The sequence below is a fragment of the Rhinatrema bivittatum genome, chromosome 4 (genome assembly GCF_901001135.1).
Source record: "Rhinatrema bivittatum chromosome 4, aRhiBiv1.1, whole genome shotgun sequence".
In the NCBI taxonomy this organism is placed as follows: domain Eukaryota; kingdom Metazoa; phylum Chordata; class Amphibia; order Gymnophiona; family Rhinatrematidae; genus Rhinatrema; species Rhinatrema bivittatum.
This window is the reverse complement of record NC_042618.1, coordinates 399,570,177-399,590,071: the sequence shown is the minus strand read 5'-3', so window position 1 is coordinate 399,590,071 and position 19,895 is coordinate 399,570,177. Positions and strand designations below refer to the sequence as shown.

At 44.0% G+C, this 19,895-nt stretch overlaps 1 protein-coding gene across 1 annotated transcript in view; it reads left to right on the top strand.

Moving 5' to 3' along the window:
- The window catches only part of SUCLG2 (succinate-CoA ligase GDP-forming beta subunit), a 425,371-nt gene extending 406,251 nt beyond the window's left edge, over window positions 1-19,120 (top strand). Inside the window, exon 11 of the mRNA XM_029601057.1 lies at window positions 17,774-19,120. Within this exon, the coding sequence (XP_029456917.1) occupies window positions 17,774-17,889 (116 nt within the window). The 3' untranslated portion in view covers window positions 17,890-19,120. The remainder of the gene's footprint in view (window positions 1-17,773) is intronic.
- Window positions 19,121-19,895: the final 775 nt, after the last annotated feature.

Below are 19,895 nucleotides of genomic sequence, written 5' to 3'. Positions count from 1 at the left end.
CGATTTGGCACGGTGATCACCGTGCTGCCACCAAAGTGACCCCATGGGGAGGAGGCATTGCCCTCCATCAGACCCAGGTGCTCCCCACCAGTGACTGTGCTGGGCACCGAGCACCCTCGGAGCACCAAGTGAGCTCTGGTGACACCTCCTCCTCCTCCTCCTCAATCTGTCTTCACCACAATGGATTTTCAGGAGGAGCTGGATCGTAGGGTGCAGTTGGTGGTGCTACAAGCCCTGCAGGGTATTGAGCCACCCCTGGCACTGGCCCCCATACAGTGCTGGAGCCAGCACCTTCTTTGTTGGCATCCTTGCTGAAGTGTCTGGACATCCTGCTGGGTGTCCTACCAACGCAGCCGGTGCCCAGAGGACCATCAGTTCTCCAGCGGCCACCAGTGCCCCCCCTCTGGAGCGATTCCCATTGTGGGGTCCCCGAGGAGTAAGAGCCAACACAGCCACCAGCACTGTTGGGACCGTTGATCCCGCGACTGACATACTCCGTACTGGTTCCCAGGCCTTCAGAGACCCCGGTGCCGTTAATGCCCTCAGTGCCGTCACCGAGAGGCGTGAACAGGGTCCCTCCACGGCAGCCCCCAGTGGACCTTATTGAGGGAGGACATCTCATATGATCCATGGGGATATGATACCTCTGACTTGTCCTGAGATAACTCAGTGGACCTTCTGTCTAATCAGTCTCCTCCAGATGAGAAACGCAGGTCCCCCTCAGAAGACCTCTCGTTTGCGGGCTTTGTCTGGGCTATGGCAGAGGCTATCCCATTTCAGCTACTCGTGGAGGAGGACGTTCGGCATAAAATGCTGAAGTCCTCCAGTTTATGGATGCCCCAAGGGAGGTAGTGGCTGTTCCAGTCCATGACATCTTTAAGGAATTACTCCTTAAGATCTGGGAACACCCAATGTCCATTCCTTCGGTGAATCGGAAGGCAGATGCCATCTACCTAGTGCAGCAAGCCTTGGGGTTTGAGAAACGTCACCTCCCACATCAATCGGTGGTGCAGTCCACCCTCAAAAAGCCAAGCATTCTCGCACCCATTCCTTTGCTCCTCCTGGTAGGGAGCATAGAGTGTTGGATGCCTTGGGTAGGAAGGTATATCAGGGCGCCATGCTGATTGCCCATATTGCTTCCTACCAACTGTACATGATTCAGTACAACCTTAAGCTGTGGAAACAGGTTCAGGAGCTGTCGGAGTGCCTGCCCCAACAACAACAGGATGCTTTTTTTGACAGTGGTGCAGCAGGGCTTGGAGGCTGTTAAACACGAGGTGAGGTCCACCTACGATGTTTTTGAGACAGAGGCAAGGGTGGCTGCAGCGGGCATTGGCACCCGCAGGATGGCGTGGCTCAGAGCTTCGGCCCTCCAGCCAGAGGTCCAAGAGAAGCTCGCAGACCTGCTCTGCACTGGTGAAAATCTCTTCAGAGATAAGTTCAGGGATCTGGTGGCCCAGTTGAAGGATCACCACTAGACCCTGCAGCATCTTTCGGCCAGTACTTCTGTTCCGCCATCCTCGATCAGGAAATCCTCGCACCAGGGCTCTAAGAAATCCTTCTATCACCAGAGGAAGTATTATCCTCCTGCCTCACGGGGTGTGCACGCCGTGCACCAGCTCCCGGGGCCACTCTTGGCAGCAGCGAACCCCCAGGCCTCAGCCAGCCTTGCAGCAGAGCCCTGCTATGGGGTTTTGACTGGCGGCAGGGGAGCATAAGCCCAAACTGCCATACCCTTGATGTCCTGCCCACTAGTAGGGGGTAGGCTGCGTCTCTTTGTGGACCACTGTCCCCACATTATCATGGACCAGTGGGTCCTCTCCATCATTCGCCAAGGGTACTAGCTGAATTTCAGGGGCATCCCTGCAGACTCTCCCCTTTGTCCATCTTGGGGCCTGTCCCCTAATCAGGAGATACTCTTGACAGAGCTCTCCGCCCTTCAAATGGCTGGAGCGGTCGAACCCGTTCCGCCGTGCCAGCAGGACCGAGGATACTACTCTCAGTATTTCCTGATACTGCCCTAGTCTAGAACTGCGAGCTTTGAACAAATTCCTTCTAAGAGAAAAGTTCAAGATTGTCTCTTTGGGCACCCTGATCCCACTCCTGCAAAGAGGAGATTGGCTTTGCTCCCTCAATCTGAAAGATGCCTATGCCCACATCGAGATCTTTCCTGGTCACCGAAAGTATCTTTGATTTACCATGGGCGAAGGGCACTTCCAGTACAGAGTTTTACCATTCAGCCTTGTGTTGGCCCCACAGGTCTTCACCAAGTGCCTGGCAGTAGTGGGAGCACAACTCTACCGTCAGGTAGTGCATGTTTTTCCCTACTTGGACAACTGGCTGGTCAAGATCGCCACCAAGGGGGGGATGCTTTGCTCTCTGAAGTTGACCATTCAGGTGCTACAGTCCCTTGGGTTTGTCAATTACCCAAAGTCCCAGCTCAGCCTGTCGCCACAGCTGGCCTTCATCGGGGCCCATCTAGACACAGCTCAGGCCAGGGTGTTCCTACTCCACGATCAGGTGCTTGCCCTGTCATTGCTTGCGAGTTTGATGCACCGCAACTGAGAGGTCTCTGCATGCCTTTTGCTTTGACGTCTCGGTCACATGGCTGCATTGGTCCATGTTAGCCCCCTGGCATGCTTGTGCATGCGCAGGACACAATGGACTCTGTGGTCACAGTGGCAGCAGGCCACCAAGGACCTCAGTGCATGCATCTGCATTATGCAGCCTCTTCAGATCTCCATTTCTTGGTGGGAAGATCTTTCCAATCTGGAGCAGACGCATCGACTCTGGGTTGGGGAGCACATGTGGACAATCCATACACAAGGTCAATGGACAGCTCAGGAATCTCGATTCCAGGTCAACCTCCTGGAGCTGCGAGCAATCAACTGCACTCTATGGGCATTCCGGGATCGCTTGTCCAACCGTTCGGTCCTCATCCAAATAGACAATCAGATGGCAATGTAGTACATCAACAAACAGGGAGGCACTAAGTCGTTCCTCCTCTGTCAGAAGGCGGTGCAGATTTGGTCCTTGGCTCTGTCACGAGGCATGTTCCTACGAGCGATGTACCTGGCCAGGACAGAAAATGTGACAGCAGATCACCTGAGTCAGGCATTCCAGCCACACGAGATCTGCCCTGAATCCAGTAGCGGTAGATCGCATCTTCTGCTTGTGGGGGACCCCGGATGTGGACCTTTTTGTCTCCCCTTGCAACCACAAAGTGAGCTACTTCTATTCCCTGTTCAGGTCAGACGGAACACCAGCCTCAGACATCTTTGCCAACCATTGGGGCAAGGGCTTTCTATACCATATCCTCCACTTCCCCTGGTGATGAAGACAAGGGGACCATGATTTGTTGGCCGAGGCAGGTCTGGTTCCCATTCCTGAAGAGAACCGATCAGTCTGGGGAGCTCCCTCGACCTGATCACACAGGATCAGGGCAGACTACACCATCCGAACCTCAGTGCGTTAGTCTTGATATGGCATGGATGTTGAGAGGCTAGTTCTATGGCCCTTGGGCCTCTCTGACGATGTGTTTCAGGTACTGGTAGCTTCCAGGAAGCCTTCCACCTGAAAATCTTAGTTTAAAGTGGCTGAGGTTTTCCTTCTGGTGTGCGGGTCATGACTTGGATCCGTTTGCCTGCTCTACTCAAAGTTGCTCGACTATTTGTGGCACCTTTGGGAGTAAGGGTACACCTGAGTGCCATCAGTGCTTACCATCACGGAGTAAGCGGTATGCCCATCTCTGTGCAGCCTGTAGTGCAGCTTGGAGAAGAGACGGCTGAGGGGAGATATGATAGAGGTCTTTAAGATCATGAGAGGTCTTGAACAAGTAGATGTGAATCGGTTATTTGCACTTTCGAATAATAGAAGAACTAGGGGGCATTCCATGAAGTTAGCAAGTAGCACATTTAAGACTAATCGGAGAAAATTATTTTTCACTCAACGCACAATAAAGCTCTCGAATTTGTTGCCAGAGGATGTGGTTAGTGCAGTTAGTGTAGCTGGGTTCAAAAAAGGTTTGGATAAGTTCTTGGAGGAGAAGTCCATTAATAGCTATTAATCAAGTTTAGTTAGGGAATAGCCACTGCTATTAATTGCATCAGTAGCATGGGATCTTCTTATGTTTGGGTAATTGCCAGGTTCTTGTGGCCTGGTTTGGCCTCTGTTGGTAACAGGATGCTGGGCTTGATGGACCCTTGGTCTGACCCAGCATGGCAATTTCTTATGGTTTATGCGGGATTTGCTTCAGCTGAAGCCTCCCTTGCAGCCTCCTGTTGTGTCGTGGGACCTCAACATTGTATTGGCTTGGCTCATGTGTGATCCTTTCGAGCCTCTGCGATCTGAGGTATCTGACCTGGAAAGTTCTTTTCCTGGTTGTGGTCACTTCGGCACGCAGGGTTAGTGAGCTTCAGGCATTGGTGATATATTCACCCTACACAAAATTCTTTCATGATAGGGTGGTCCTGCTTAAGGTGGTGAATGAGTTTCATCTCAGTCAGTCCATCATTTTGCCCACCTTCTTTCTGAGGCCTCATTTACACCAGGGCAAATGGGCTCTGCACAGTTTGGATTGTAAGAGGACCTTAGCTTTCTATCTCGAGTGCACATCGGCCCGCTGGCAGTTCACGCAGATCTTCATATCTTTCGATAAGAATGGATTGAGAGTTGCGGTGACCAAGCAAACTCTGTCAAACTGGCTGGCAGATTGTATTTCCTTCTGATATGCGCAGGCAGGCCTTCAGCTTGGAGGCCGTCTCAAGGCTCACTCTTGTGAGGGTCATGGCGGCTTCAGTAGCTCACTTGTGGTTTCCGATGCCGAAATCTGCAAGGCTGCGATGTGGAGTTCTCTTCACACGTTTGCTGCTCACTACGGTTTGGACAAGGATGGCCGATATGATAGTAGCTTTGGCCACTCTGTCCTTCGAAATCTCTTTCATCTGTAAACCCGACTCTCCCTGCCTAGGGCCCTTTGTTTGGGTTCAGGCTGTCTCCCTCTGTTGCCAACAACACCGTGGTTTTTTTCATGCCTGTTGGCACCCAGTTAGGTGTCGGTTGGTCATTGTTGCCGGGAGCAGCCTAGGACAGCAGGATGTTAGTCATCAGGAAACCCACCCGTCACCCAGAGGAGTTGGGTTTTTCCTATGTTTCTTATTTTATTTTTTCGTATTTCTCTGTTAATAAACTGAAGAGGAATCCTGCGTGAACGTGTGGATAGTGGCATGCTGGGCATGCTGAGTGGGCCAAAGTTTCTAGAAACATTGATAAATGTTTTCTGTGCCAGGCTCCATCTGATGATGTCACCCACATGTGAGAACTAACATTTTGCTATCCTAGGAGAACACCTGTTACAGGTAAGCAACTCTGCTTTTCGGTCGGTAGCATGCCTGCGATGGATTAATCAATGTGCGATGCAAAAAATAGCGTGGGTGCAATATGTGTCCTGCATTGTGGAAATTATCTATGCGGTAGCAGGGAAATTAGCCTAACCATGCCCTCTTTTTTTATCGCAGGTGCTATTTTCACTATATTTGTAGCGATTTGATGAATCTAGGTCTAAATTTGCTATACGCATGGAATTCTTTAAATATTACCATGGAGGATATTTTTCCTAAAATCTTATTGGATATGGTCATACTATATATCAACCTTGTTAGTATTAATTTAATGATTGCTAATGTTTTCTGATATTGCTTTTATGTTGCTATGTATCTGTTGTTTTTTCATTCATTCATTGTTATTAGTTATAGTTGCAATGGTTGTACAATGCTTTGTGTGGGTGAAAATCCCACAAAAGCAGATTGCAATTTTTGTTAATTAAGGAAGGACACGATGAAAGTATTGAAATTCTTAATCAGAGCTGGCAGAACTGATACTAAAATAAATGTGGGCAATAGTGCAGGAGAAATGCAAAGAGGATATGAGTTAGCACTTTGAAATATTAAGAAGGCTGCAACAAAATATTACTCCACACACACATAATTAGGTGATGAAATAAACTAGAGAAAGACTGGAAAATCATAATCTTAGATCATGATTTCAAACTCTGCTTCATATCTGGGAATTTTTCCTTGGGTGGAGTTTATCAGATCACAGTCTAAGATCCTTAGAAATTAGAGGCACACGTTTAGAGAGGGGAATTTGATAGCATTCAGTTTTAGAGGTCTACTTCTCATCAAATTAAAAAAACTAAAATGCTCAAAGCTATTATAGCTTGCTAAACTTAAACAATGCAACTGTAATAAACTGTTCAGTGTTCACCAACCTGCATGGGGACCTCCGATTCCCTTCTACCCACCTGATAGAGCTCCAGCAATTTTGTAATTTGAACCTTGCAGGGCCCCCATAGTTTCATAAAACCTGCCAACCTCCTGTGGTTCAAATTGTAAGACTGGAGCAGTGTTAGGAGGGCAGAAGGGACGCATGGAGATTTATCCTAGTATTTGGTAGTTTGTAGTATTTCAGAAGTACAGAGAGGAAGCCATATTGTTTATGCTGTATCATTTAAAATTCTTACCATTAAGTAATTTAATTAAATTGTTTAATTTAATATGAGCCTTTGAAATTCTGGAAGCAGCTATGCTCGCAACTGAGTACAAAAAATTACCTCACATTCACTAGATTCAATTGCTGAATATTGACTAGAATATCATAAATAAAATCAGACACATGCTATGAAATAAGATCACATTCCATGTCTTCTAATGGTAACATTTTGTAGACACGGCTGCCCTCGAAGGTTTTGGGAAACGCTGATTAGAGAAGAATATAGAAAAATAATGACTTTGTAACTGCGACAGTCTGTGTGTGCCTTTGATAATACTGAGCAGTACGTAGCGGGATCGATATTGAAAGGCTTTGTCTGGATAACATTTGGAATTACCCAGACCAAAAAAAAAATTAAAAATGTCCCCCTGCTCTCCAGCTGTCCACACAGAATTAGCCTGGCTGAAAAGAGGAGGTGCTGGGGGTGTTTCCGGGGCACAGTTTCACTTTAGTCATGCAGCGCTGGTATTCAGTTAGCTGGGCGAGACTGATCATAAAAATACCTGTGCTAAAGCTACCCAGAGAACTTTATCTATGTTTATCCAGAAAAACACTTATCCAGGCAAGTTCTGCTGAATATCCAGGAAAAGTTGCCTGGGTAACTTTTCCGCACACCAGCCCGCTGAATATTGACCTTTGAGCTTGGCTGCCTTTGAAAGCCATTGATATGGGATGTTACTAAGAGAGAAACTGGGCACATGTGAAACTGATTTTACCCAATCAGCTGGATACCGTAATACTAAATTATTCTGCATTAGGAGGACACCTTATTAGTGGGACACTTCATTTTGCCCTCATGGTGCCCAGTCCAAAATCACCAGGTCACCAATCCACTAGTTCACCCAGTCCATCTCCAGTTTATCCAAACCTCCCATCCAAACATTGCAGAAGACAATTCCGATTTGACTTGCACTAGCCAATAAGCAGATGTAAAATTGCACGAATAAGTTAGATGATTTATACGCAAATATCTCTTTTAAAATAGAACTTTCATGTGTACCTCTTGACCCTGTCCTGGAACCAGCCTAGACTGCCCCTTTTGTGCAGCGAGAAATGTGCGTGCGAAACCGAAAATATGCGCATAGTCTTGTTGATATAAAATTAGTATGTACACATATACAAGCTACTTATGCGTGTATGCGCTAATTTTCCATGCATAACCCCTTTGAAGATGTACTCAAATGAATGAAGATTGTATTTTAAATAATCATGCATTATTTTCCATAAATAATCTATTCACACAAAACGCAGATGCAAAAGGTCCATAGGTATTTTGTACTCATGGCAAATTTCAAACAGAGAGTGCATGCGCCCACTTTCTCTTAGAAACTTGGTGCAACGTCCACAGGTTAAAAAAAAAAAAAAAATGCTTTTTTCCAAAGCCATGTGTCTTAGTACACTATTTGTTCTATGTATGCATAGCTGAGAAAAAGATACCAGGTAAAGTGTTTGCTTTTTTTGTACACTGTTTTCTGCAACCTGTTTGGGACAGGCAAGCGGTTAACAAGAACGTTGATATGAATAAATAACATAAAAGCCTCAGTGCTTTCCATATATGTGTTCCTATCAGCTCTAACTTGACAGCTGGGGGAAAAAATCCAAGGATTTTTTAAATTATGGCTTTGTTCCAGAGAAAAGGGACTCAGAACCAAAGTGTCCAATTACTTCGTCCATTTCCAGCAGTTATCACCTCGATGTATGGTCACATACCAGCCGCACACCTATTATGAATCCATTCAGAAGAGAATTGCAACCCTGATGTTTATGGATTTATTTGGATTTATTACCCACCTTTTTGAATACAGAATTCACTCAAAGCAATTTAAAACAGATTCTAAGGAGTCCTATCCATCCACCTTCTGCTGAAAAGTGGAGAACAGCGCACAATGGGAAGGATATGACATACATCCAGGGAAGGGGGTGCGCACTGGTCGTGGACTGAACAGCTGTTCCTGTGACCAGTATAGCTCAGACTGGGGGGGGGGGGGGGTAAAGGCTGGTGTACTGTATCTACTTGAACCATGGCTGGATGAAGAGGAGCTGCAGCAGCAGGTAACAAGAGGACAGAAGGAGCATGTGTACTTCTGGTCCCTCTGGCTACTCCTTATCCCCACTGGTGCTTGCATCCTGCGCACGTTATAAAATCCAGGCTCGGCACGCCCCGATGGCTTTCCCCGTTCCCTCCAAGGCCCCTCTGAAATCAGAGGGGCCTTGGAGGGAACTTTTTTTCCGGCCCCCCCCCCACCTTCCCCTCTCTTCCCCTATCTAACCCACCCCCCATCCCTAACTAAATCACCCCCTACCTTTGCTCCAAAAGTTATGCCTGCCCAAGGCAGGCGTAACTTGCGCGCGCCGGCCAAGGCTGCTGTGCTGGAGCACTCGACCCCACCCCCGGACCGCCGCCACACCCCCAGACCACCCCTTTTTCAAAGCCCAGGGGCTTGCGTACGCCGCCGAGCCTATGCAAAATAGGCTCAGCGCGCGCAGGGGTAGGTTTCGGGGGTTACGAGCGTAACCCTTTGAAAATCTACGCCTGTGTCTTGCATTGCTGGTCTGAGAGATTAAAAACTCACCTTTATCAAGCTGCTTGTCTTCATTAGACTGTAAGCGCCATAGACTTTGTGTGCTTGTCTTCATTAGACTGTAAGCTCCATAGAGCAGGGACTGTCTCTTTCATGTGTCTGTCCAGTGTTGTGTACTAGATACATTGAGAGGTGAGGAACTGACTCCGGGTTGGAGAACAGAGACTTGGAAACTAATCTTGGGGGGAGAGACCCACTATCGAAAGGTTTGTGCATCCCTGCTGTAGAATAAAAAAAATGGAAACAGTTGTTTTGTAAGTTGCTTTGACCATCCCCCTGTTAAAATGACTCAATGAATAAATTGAAAGAGATCTTACAAATCCTTTCCCAGTACTATACTAAAGAATATGCAGAGGGTGAAGCTAACTTTGCTAAATGACAGATGTTGTTTGTTTCTCATGCAGCTTGATTCCAGGTGCTCTGCCATGTTCTAGAGTGACAGTTTTGGCTTGTCCAGGGGTAGAATGAAATGTGTCTCAAAATGGTTGGCTTCCTTTTGCCCGTTTTTAGGGCCAGCAGTGATTAAGGAGCACAGACAGGTTATGAAATACTGAAATGACATTAATTACAGTCCAATGGTAGATAGGTAGCTGCACAAGAGGGCATGATGAATATTTTCTGTCCCTACCAGAGGTTTGGCTTATGTGATATTCTCTGCGGGATAAAAGGAGAGACTGCTAAGGAAAGTATTAAGAGTGGTCAATTCACTGTCATTAAAAATAATGAAATGGACAGAAAGAGCCATGGAATTCTCTAGGAGAAAGTTGGATTGCTCAATTCCCAGGACCTCCATTCATGAGAAAAGAATTGCTGCTCACCTAACTGCATATTTATAGATATTTTTCTGTGGGTTCAGACTATTGGCAGAAGGAGCAGCAATCTTGGAAACAATCCCCTTTGAACTAAGAAATCGCTTTAAGGAATGATGTACCAGATTGATGGCTGGGATTTGTGGTCCTCCCATACGTGAGCTTTTGATTGTGGCCGGGTGTACGGTTTTATGCATGTCTACCAGATTATGCAGGAAACCTAAGAGTGCACAGGCCTCAATGATTTCTGCAGGTTCATCTTTTTATTGCATTCAGGTTGCTCTTGATCAGCACAAAAATACTGCTTTTCTGTGGTTTCTTTGACTTAATATCGTGGTGATATTAAGTCAGAGGAACCACAGAAAGCAGCAACGTGAAAAAAAAATTTTTTTTTGGTCTTGCCGGCAGTCAGGTTCAGAAAATGGACACTCAATTTATGAGCAGCCATTTTCCTAACCTGTGGCTGTGCACAGGTTAGGAAAATGGACACTCGTAAAACTGAGTGCCCGTTTTTCAAACCCGCGCGTAACCACTTCTCCTGGGCGCCCAATGCTGAGGAAGCTCTAGGGATGCACAATTTCCCCTAGCACCTCCTTTTTAATGCAGCTACTCGTTAGCCTGCTGCATCGTTTGCCCAGGAGAGGTGGATTGGTGCACATTAGGAAAGCGGGCACTCAGTTATGAGCGCCCATTTTTCCCGTGCAGATATTGCTTCAGTCTTATTGTTTAACTAAAATAAAATAAGCTTGTCTAATAAAAATAAAGCTCTCAGTAACAGTGTGTGAGTAGAATAATTTACATGGCTAGTTCAGGTCACTAAAAACTACCCAGCAGGTCCTGAAAAATATATACATTTTTTGTGGCTCACTTCCACAGGTATTGTAAGTGGTGGCTTTCCCAAGTCTAATAATGGCTAATAATTGTTTATGGCGTTTTATTCTAGGAGAGGGTTGGCCAACTCCAATCCTAAAGAGCTACAAATTGGCCTGGTTTTTAGAATATCCACAATGGGATATGTATTGGACAGATTTGCATACAATGGAGGCTGCTGAGGAATGGAGTTACCCTTTTAGCCCCGCCATGCAAGATGTCTTGACCACATCCTCTGGCAAAAAAATTCCACAGTTGATTGTGGGTTGAGTAGCAGTGGTCTGGGAGCCAACAAGTTTGGTATACCGAGAGTTTATTAGAGTAGAATTTGACTGTTATATCAAAACTGTATTTATTATTTATTTCTAAATAAGATTAATATAAGATTAATAGCATTATAGAAGCCATTACACATTTCTTAGCAATCCCATGTCAAGAGACTCTTCCTACTGGATGGGCCCAGTGCCTCCCTTATCACCTTTATGTCTATGTTTTGAATTAGCACAGAGATATTTTTTCTAAATAATGGTGTTTGAGTTTTCTTCATTAATTTTTTAATTGATTTTTTGCGTAATTTATAGTTGTATTTATTTTCTTCCAAGGTAAGCAGAGGTATTTTCTTAGGTAACATGACCTGTTCCATAGCAAGTCTAAACATAGCCAGCCAAGCCAGTTAGCTAGGTAAGACTTATCCAGCAAAGTAGTGGCAAATATACAGAGATATTCAGCAGCATAGCCATGCAGCTGAATATCCCATGTAACGGGCCGATTCAGTATGGTGCGCTCGGCTGAGTGCACCGTTAGCCCCCGTTTGGCCACGCATTTTTGACACGCTATTTTTACCCCTTATGGGGTAATAGCACATCGAAAATGCACGGCCAACCCCCCCCCCCCCCCGAAACTAATAGCGCCTGCAACATGCAAATGCATGTTGATGAGCCTATTAGTTAGTCCCGCGCGATACAGAAAGTAAAATGTGCAGCCAAGCCGTACATTTTACTCTCAGAAATTAACACCTACCCAAAGGCAAGAGTTAATTTCGGCCGGCACTGGGAAAGTATACAGAAAAGCAGAAAAAACTGCTTTTCTGTACACCCTCCGACTTAATATCATAGTGATATTAAGTCAGAGGCCCCAAAAATAAAAAAAATTAAAAATCTGCCCGCGGCTCGCAGGTTGGAAATGGATGCTCAATTTTGCCAGTGTCCGTTTTGCGAACCCGTGACTGTCAGCGGGTTCGACAACCGACGCCGGTAAAATTAAGCGTCGACTGTCAAACCCGCTGACAGCCGCCGCTTCTGTCAAAAAGGAGGCGCTAGGGACGCGGGCCCTAATTTGCATACCTTTCCTTAGTGAATCGCGCGCCCAGGAGAGTGGCTCTCCCGCATGGTTTACTGTATCAGCCAGCTAACTGACAGGCCTAGATTCATCATTTTGCTATATATTTCGCATGAATAGCGCCCGTGATTAATAAAAAAAAAATGGATGTGATTAGGAAAATTTTTGAGATACCACAACATGCGCTGTTTTACTGCATCACATAGTTTGGGCTGCTCCTGGAGAGAGAGCGAGAGAGACTCTATAAGGCTCTCATATAAGTAAACTATTTATACCACTGTAGGAGGGTCAACTAGTAATTCGAGGTGAGGTTTTGGTGGTGGTCTAGGGTTTGAGGGGGGCAGTTTTATGTGCACAGTCGGAGCTACTATTAGATAATATTTCCCAGCATAAATAAATTCCATAGTGTTACTTCAAACTCGTTTTGCATGAATCAATGTTTCACTGTACTTACCAAGGGCAAGCTACAATCCCTTCAGCATTGGAGCACAGGGAAAAAAAAAGGTAACAAGTGCATTGGATCAAGCCAGGTACTTGGAAGACTTCTGGGGATAGATAAAATTCAAGTGATCACTCTGCCAGAACATTTCCGAGGACCTGTCACATTGCAGCATTAATGAACAAAAAGCTACAGGATATGACTGACAGTCAGACATCTCATTTAATTAATCTGCGTTCATTTGGCCCTGCGTTTCCTTTTTATATGAGTATGACAGTAGGAGATGTGCACTTCCCTGATATGTCTCTCCTAATTTATAGTCCTTTTCATGATTGGGATCATTCTGCTCACCAAATTTGAAGTGTTTATGTACAAATGGAGCATGTTCGCTAAATAGATTTATAGTCCATGCAAGTGATGTCGCAACACTTGGCTCTGTACTGGGAAAGGCAGGCTTCGCATCTGAATAATGTTTTAATAAAACCCCTTTTATTTATTTAGTGGAGAGAGCCTAAGGCATTTGTTCGCACGCACTAGCTCTGAAAAGAGATATGTCTAGGTGTGTCTATCGTCTAAAAGCCAGTGACTGGGTATCAATTAAACTGGAAAGTGAAGTCCATGGGCTCTGCGAGCGGAGGTGCCTTCAGATGCTCTTCTTTATCAGAATATCATTTTATGCCACTGTATCTCGCTGCAGCCTACCTTAAGACTGCAGCCTGGCACCATCAAGATCTGCTCTGAAACTGAGGAACAAGGGTTAGAATGAAAACCAGACATCCAAGACTTTGAAAAAGTCATTGAACCAAGGAAGCACAATTTTCAAAGCTATTTACACATGTAAATTAGCTGTCTGAAAATGGCCCTTCCTAAAAATGGCTAAAAACAGGAGCCACAATTTGCATACTTTTAGCCGTATTAGGTAAAGGAGTTCTAAGGGAAGTGCACACGTCCTTTCAAACTTGATGCCAAGTCTGTGGGCAAAAAATAGCAGCAAACTTTATGCTAAAGTGGACAGTGAAAAGTACCTGCTTGATGTAGAACACGAAGTGGAACATTTTAAATGTAAATGTGCATTGAGGATCCTGTTCTCTCATTTAGTTCAGTTGTTAAAAACCATTGGCAAATAAGTTAACACTCTATGGATAAAACACCAAGGGTCTGATTTGCAATAGCATTTACATGCTTAAACATGGATTTTACATATATAAACACACTTTACCTGAGTAAGTGGGCTTTTGAAAATTGCTCCAATACATGCCGTTGAATTGTCCATAGAATTTACCTGCGCAAGTGCAAGTTACACTCGTAAATGGCTTTTGAAAATTGCTACAATAGTAGTTACATTTATGCATGTAATTTCATTGAAAATTCATCTGCAAAAGCATAAAACTTTAAAACTTCAACATCCTAGTTTAAATTGCACTTTCTGTTAATAATTAATTGTTTGGGTGATTTTTGTATTATGGTTTTTAACATGTTTGTACTTTGGGACGTTTAATGGGAAGCAGAGTATCAAATTTGACATTAAAGATGAGTGACTAATTCTTTTTCCAAACCAAATTGCAAAAATTTTGACATTTGCATCCCAAGAATATGTAGCATATCATAGCTGCTCAGACAAAAAATACAATTTGAGCTTATTTGTGTCTTCTATTCTCTGCTGGGTTTTTACTTATTTATATTTTTCTGACAGATTTAATGAATTTGAGACATTTGTGCTGTCTTGTATTCCTGCAAATGAATTTCCAAGCTACCAAAGGCGAATCTGTGAAAATTCAAATCTGGATTCACAAGCTCTTTGTTTTTAAACATTGGCCCATTTCTACTTAGAGGGCTGATGCAATAAGGCGTGCTGACATTAGTGCTCGGTTTTACTCCTGTTATAGCTCACATATTTTCTCAGTAAGTTAGTCCTAGTATTTAACACATTTGTTTTGCATGGAAAAAAAATGTGTGCTAAAACAGGGTTAAAAATCCCATGCAAATCCCATGTTAATGAGGGTATTAACCAATCCCTCAGCAACGCAGGAAGGTGTGCTATAGGGCAGACAGCTTATTTTCTTAATGCTGGAAATTTGACTCCTGGGTCTGAGGTGGAGTAAAAATTAATTCGCACGTCTGGTGCCACACTGTTCTATTGCTGTGCCCATATGGAAGGGTCCAACTGCTTCTAACCAGGAACAGAATAACATTAGCCACCAGAAAGGTGAGTTTACTGCACTGCAAACCCAGGAGTTAAATTTCCAGTGGAAGCTTTCTGGGGCAGGCAACTAAAGCCGCACAGTATGCTATGCTATGGATCCTGACTTTGGGGTACTGTTCAGTTGTAGGTGCCCACCCTAGACATCTTACACTTTGGTGTTACTTGCCATGCCTTGCCAAAATGGCATTGCATGTGAGATTGTCACTGTCCATCCTGAAAGTTGGACACATTATTGCATGCAAGTATAATCAAAACGTAAGCTCTCTTAGGTGGCATCTACAGCTAATCAGTACACACTTTGGAACTGTGCAAAATGTGTATTGGTCAACTATTCAGGAAAAGCAAGAAAACCTGTGACTGTTACTTTCCCCAGAGAGCTTATGCTGGAAATTTAACTCCTAGGTCTGAGAGAATAAAGTCACATTTCTGGTGGCTAATGTTATTCTGATGCTGTGCCTCAGCTATTCACTCCCACTACGTTCTTCTACCATACCACTCAGACCCCCACCCCATATTAACACACCCACCTACAACACAAACCCCTCCTACCCACACACATGCAGGGGGATAGGGCTACAAAGTGGACATTGCAAGGAGAAAGAGAGAATATGAGCACATACCCCACACCCCCCCCCCCATCCACATCTCTCTCAACCACTTCTGTGCCACCCTTCCACACACACACATACAGGATGAGGAGAGGGAGAGATAGAGATAGGGCGAGGGGAGACTGCCTCCACCCATATATCCCCAGCATTCATGTCCCCCCCTACACACACACACACACACACACACACACATATACTATCCTACTTGAGAATTTTGCTCATTTAGGTGTCCCTCCTTTTCAAATGCTGGGGTGGTCAGGGTTCCCAGATGAATGGCAGTGATGATATGTATAGGAAGTTGGCAGACCTTCCACATTCCTGGGACCTACCACCTGCCACCCGCTCTTGACCAGTATCTGCCCCCCTGGGGAAGTAGGAGATAGGTGAATGTTGAGAGTCTGTGTGTGGTACAGTTACCCCCCTCCACCAGTACCACCACCATATAGTCTTGCTCCCCCTACGTCTCTTCCTTTTCCTTCTCTCTCTATTTCTGCCCCTTCCCTCTCTTCCCTTTACCCTCTTCTCTCTCATTCACACTCCCCCTTCCCTTCCCTCTCCTTTCTCACCCCTTTCCTTCCATTCCCTTGCCAAAGTGATCATGCATATGAGATTGTGCCCAAGCTGGGATGTAAGTGCCAGTGGGCACTCTTCACCTGTAGGTATCCGCCCCAGAGAGGCACCTGCAGCCAGTTTTCACACTTTTGTACCCAAATCAGAACCTACAGCATCAGAAGTGCATACTATTTATTCAGCTGTAGATACCCGCCCCAGAAAGTTAGCCCTTTAATTTCACATAGCACGCCTTGCCCAACTGGTCTTGAATGCAACATTTTCCCATGTTGGGATGCACAGCGTCAGTCTTAAATCACCCTCCTTCCAATTTCCAGCACCTACCTCCCTATGGGGCCGATGCAATACAGTGTGCTCACCCCCTATTGCATTAGGGGGTGGATTAGCGCCTATTTAACCCGTGTCCGACACGGAGTGAATGTAATAGCGCTCATCACATGTAAATGCATGTGAATGAGCCTATTACTCATTCACTCCGCATGCAAAAAAAATAAATGTGCATCTCAGACGCACATTTATCGCTCAGCTATTAACAGCTGAGTGCAGGTAAAAGAAGTACAGAAAAGCAGAAAAAACTGCTTTTCTGCTTTTCTGTACCGCTGAGTTATGAAGACCGCTGAGTTATGAAGACCGACGCCGGTAAACTTGGTGTCGGTTTTCATAACCAGCCGTCTGCCAGTAATGAAAATGGACGCCGATAAACTCGCGCTGAGTTTACCGGCGTCAGTCTTCATAACCGGCAGCCACGGCGGGGTCGCGTTATCAAGGAGGCGTCAAGGTCACGCAAGTGACCCTAACGCCTCCTTGCTAGCGCAACCCCCTAATTTGAGTTTTGCATGGCGCCCCCCTTGCGGGTGCCATGCGTGTGTTAGGAAAGCGGGTGCTGACTTTTCAGCACCCGTTTTCCACGCTTTATATTGCACCTGCCCCTAAGTCTTTTATTTTAAAGTTCTTTTCTGCATTAGTTCAGATTTTCAAGTTAACTCAAGGGTACATTTTAAAAGGTTGTGTGTGGGTGTACATGTGCGCGCGCTACCTGGCGCGCGCAAATGTACACCCAATTTTATAATTTGCACGCGCAAGGAGGTTCACAATTGTGCACTTGCGTGTGCCGAGCCGAACTGCCTTCCTCCATTCCCTTCCCCCTAACCTGACCTTCCCACCCCTTCCCCTAACCTTTCCTCCCCCTAGCCCTACTCTAACACCCCCCAAAATTTTTATTTTACCTTTTGCGTACGCCGGCAGCCTGCTGGCACGCGATCCTCCGACACAGCGGCAATGGCTGCTCTGTCGGAGGCCTCTGGCCCCATCCCTGACCACCCCTTTTATAAAGCCCCTGGACTTACATGCATCCCGGGGCTTTATGCGCGTCGCCGGGCCTTTTTAAAATAGGCTCGGCACGTGTAACTTTTTTAAAATCCTGCCCACATTATACCACAGTTTTTGTTTTGCATAATTTTTTTTTTTTTATTCCTGCTTGATTTGCTTACTGCGTTCCATGATACCATGGGTTTCTTCTTCATGAATAAAGTAAAACCCGCCCTAAGAATTAGCATGGATTTTAACATGGGTTTTATTACATCAGCCCTCCTTAATGGCATGCAAACTTCAATTATAAAGTATTTTGTCAAGAAAATTACAAACAGATATTCTAAATACACAAGCACCAATGAAAGGCCATAAATAATAATCCTTCAAATAAAAAAAAACTTAAAAATATGTATAATTATACTTGTTTCTACACAGTTGATCAAATGTGTTTCCTGTTGATTTAACAACATAATTTGCTTTCTTTCCTTTCATAGGAACTAATGTTCATGAGGCAAAGCGCATTTTGAATGAGAGTGGACTGCCGATAATGGCTGCCAACGATCTAGATGATGCTGCAAAGAAAGCGGTGGCCAGTGTAGCTAAGAAATGATCAAGAAATTGGAAGCACTGAAAAGTATTCCCTGGAAAATCTGAGAGTGATTCCCCATGGTGAAGACTATCCGTTAAGGAAAAAACTAAAGAAAATAAAAATTTGTAAAAGTCCATTGTAGGGCATTTTCTTGATACATCAGGGACATATCAAAATGATTAAGTGTTTAAGCTGCACGGTGGGTGAATTATGGAAGTCACATGATTAAATCTTCACAATGAAAATTAGTATTTTTCTGCCGTCTAATGAACTGAAATCTGATTAATGGGTAATCACTGTCTTGTATTTGTTATCTAGATACAGGAAAATATTTTTTTTGTAGCATAAAGTTTTTTTCTTCACTTTTAATGCATGAACAATACAGTGTAAAGAATTGGTTGCTTGATGATCTTTGACTTATTAATTTATACTTAAATTTTACAAGCCAAAATATTAAAAATCAGTGCACATATTTCAATACTGTATTTGAGACGAAATATAATTTAGATTCAGCATTTTTTAAGCTTCTGTCCTTACTGAGAGATCCTGGTTTGAACAAGAGATTTTGCCATAACATGGATTATTATTAGAGTTATAAATTTGTACATACACAAGTTGCAGATAAGAATATAAAATACATGGTGAACTTAAGGGCTCTCCCACGCCAGACATTTTTGTCTATCTTTCTGTGATGATACACATTTTAGTCTCCATCTCAAAAGTACAGATTGGATGATGGATTTTACATTTCTTCAACGTCCTCTTTCATAGGTCTGTTTACCGATTGCTTCTTTGGATAAAAAGTAACAGTCTAGTAGTATAACTCTGTAAGTTAGTCAAGTCTCAGGATTTTCCAAATGTTTAAACAAATTCACTGGATGTGAAGGATAATGTCTCTAATGAGAACCGATTACCTCTCTGTGAAATCTGCACAGGCATGCAGTACTGAGCAGTGTAACTTTTAATAGCTAAACAGAACCTTTTGGATGCCTTACTCTGATTTTGGAGATTTTAGCCTGTGTGCGTCCCCCTCTCGTCTTTCATCTATTGGAGATGGTCAGATTCTGTACTTCCTCTGTAAGAGTCTCATACTTTACTGTAGTTGCAGTTCACAGACAGCTGCTAACCGTTAACTTTGAAAGGGGTTTTCATATAAAAGTGTATGGACCTTTTAACAATGACTGTACAATGTTGTATGTAACTCCAACATGATGCAAATTTTCAGAATAAATGCGATGAAATTTAACCAACAGCAATATGCATTGTTTCCTATAATGTCTAACTAGTAAATGTTTTCTTTTTTCTTAGGTTTCCATATATAATATCAGAATTGCTATTTTCAGACATTTAGCTCATTTCTGTCAGATAATTGTCATCAATGCACATTTCTGAAAAATGGTAGGCAACCTATTTGAATATAATGGAAGTGTTTGCAGAAGCTACAAATAATGCTCATCTTGCAGCAGCTTTCCATATTTAAGCAGAGAGCATTTTACATATACAGCATAATGATTTCTTAACCTATGAGGTAAATGTATATATTTTATTTATTTCCAAATTTATAATTCACCTCTTCCTCAGAGGCTACAAGGCAGCAATGGAACTAAGTTCATATGAACTATTGACTACCATAGCTGTGCTATAGAGTTTCAAAAGATATTTCTGGAATGCTCTTCCACCTATCCAACCATATTTATCTAAATAAAGCAATAAAAGGATTAAATTGTCCCCTCTCCCAATCATTGCAGCAACAGTACTTGGCCAGGGGCCGCAAACTTTGCTCTCTCAGGATCTTGACTAACGTGCATCCTAAGTCCAACCACTTAATACTTTTAATACTTTATTTCATGAATGTCGGTATAAAAAAAAAATCATATATCGGTTTACATAGAACAGGGGTATGATAACAATAATAACAATAGCAATAGTAAACATGCAGCGATGAAAATTACAATGAACAGGGGAGAGGAAGAAGCTAGAAGTGGAAAGATAACTCTATAACTAAAACAAAGTGAATACATTGTGTG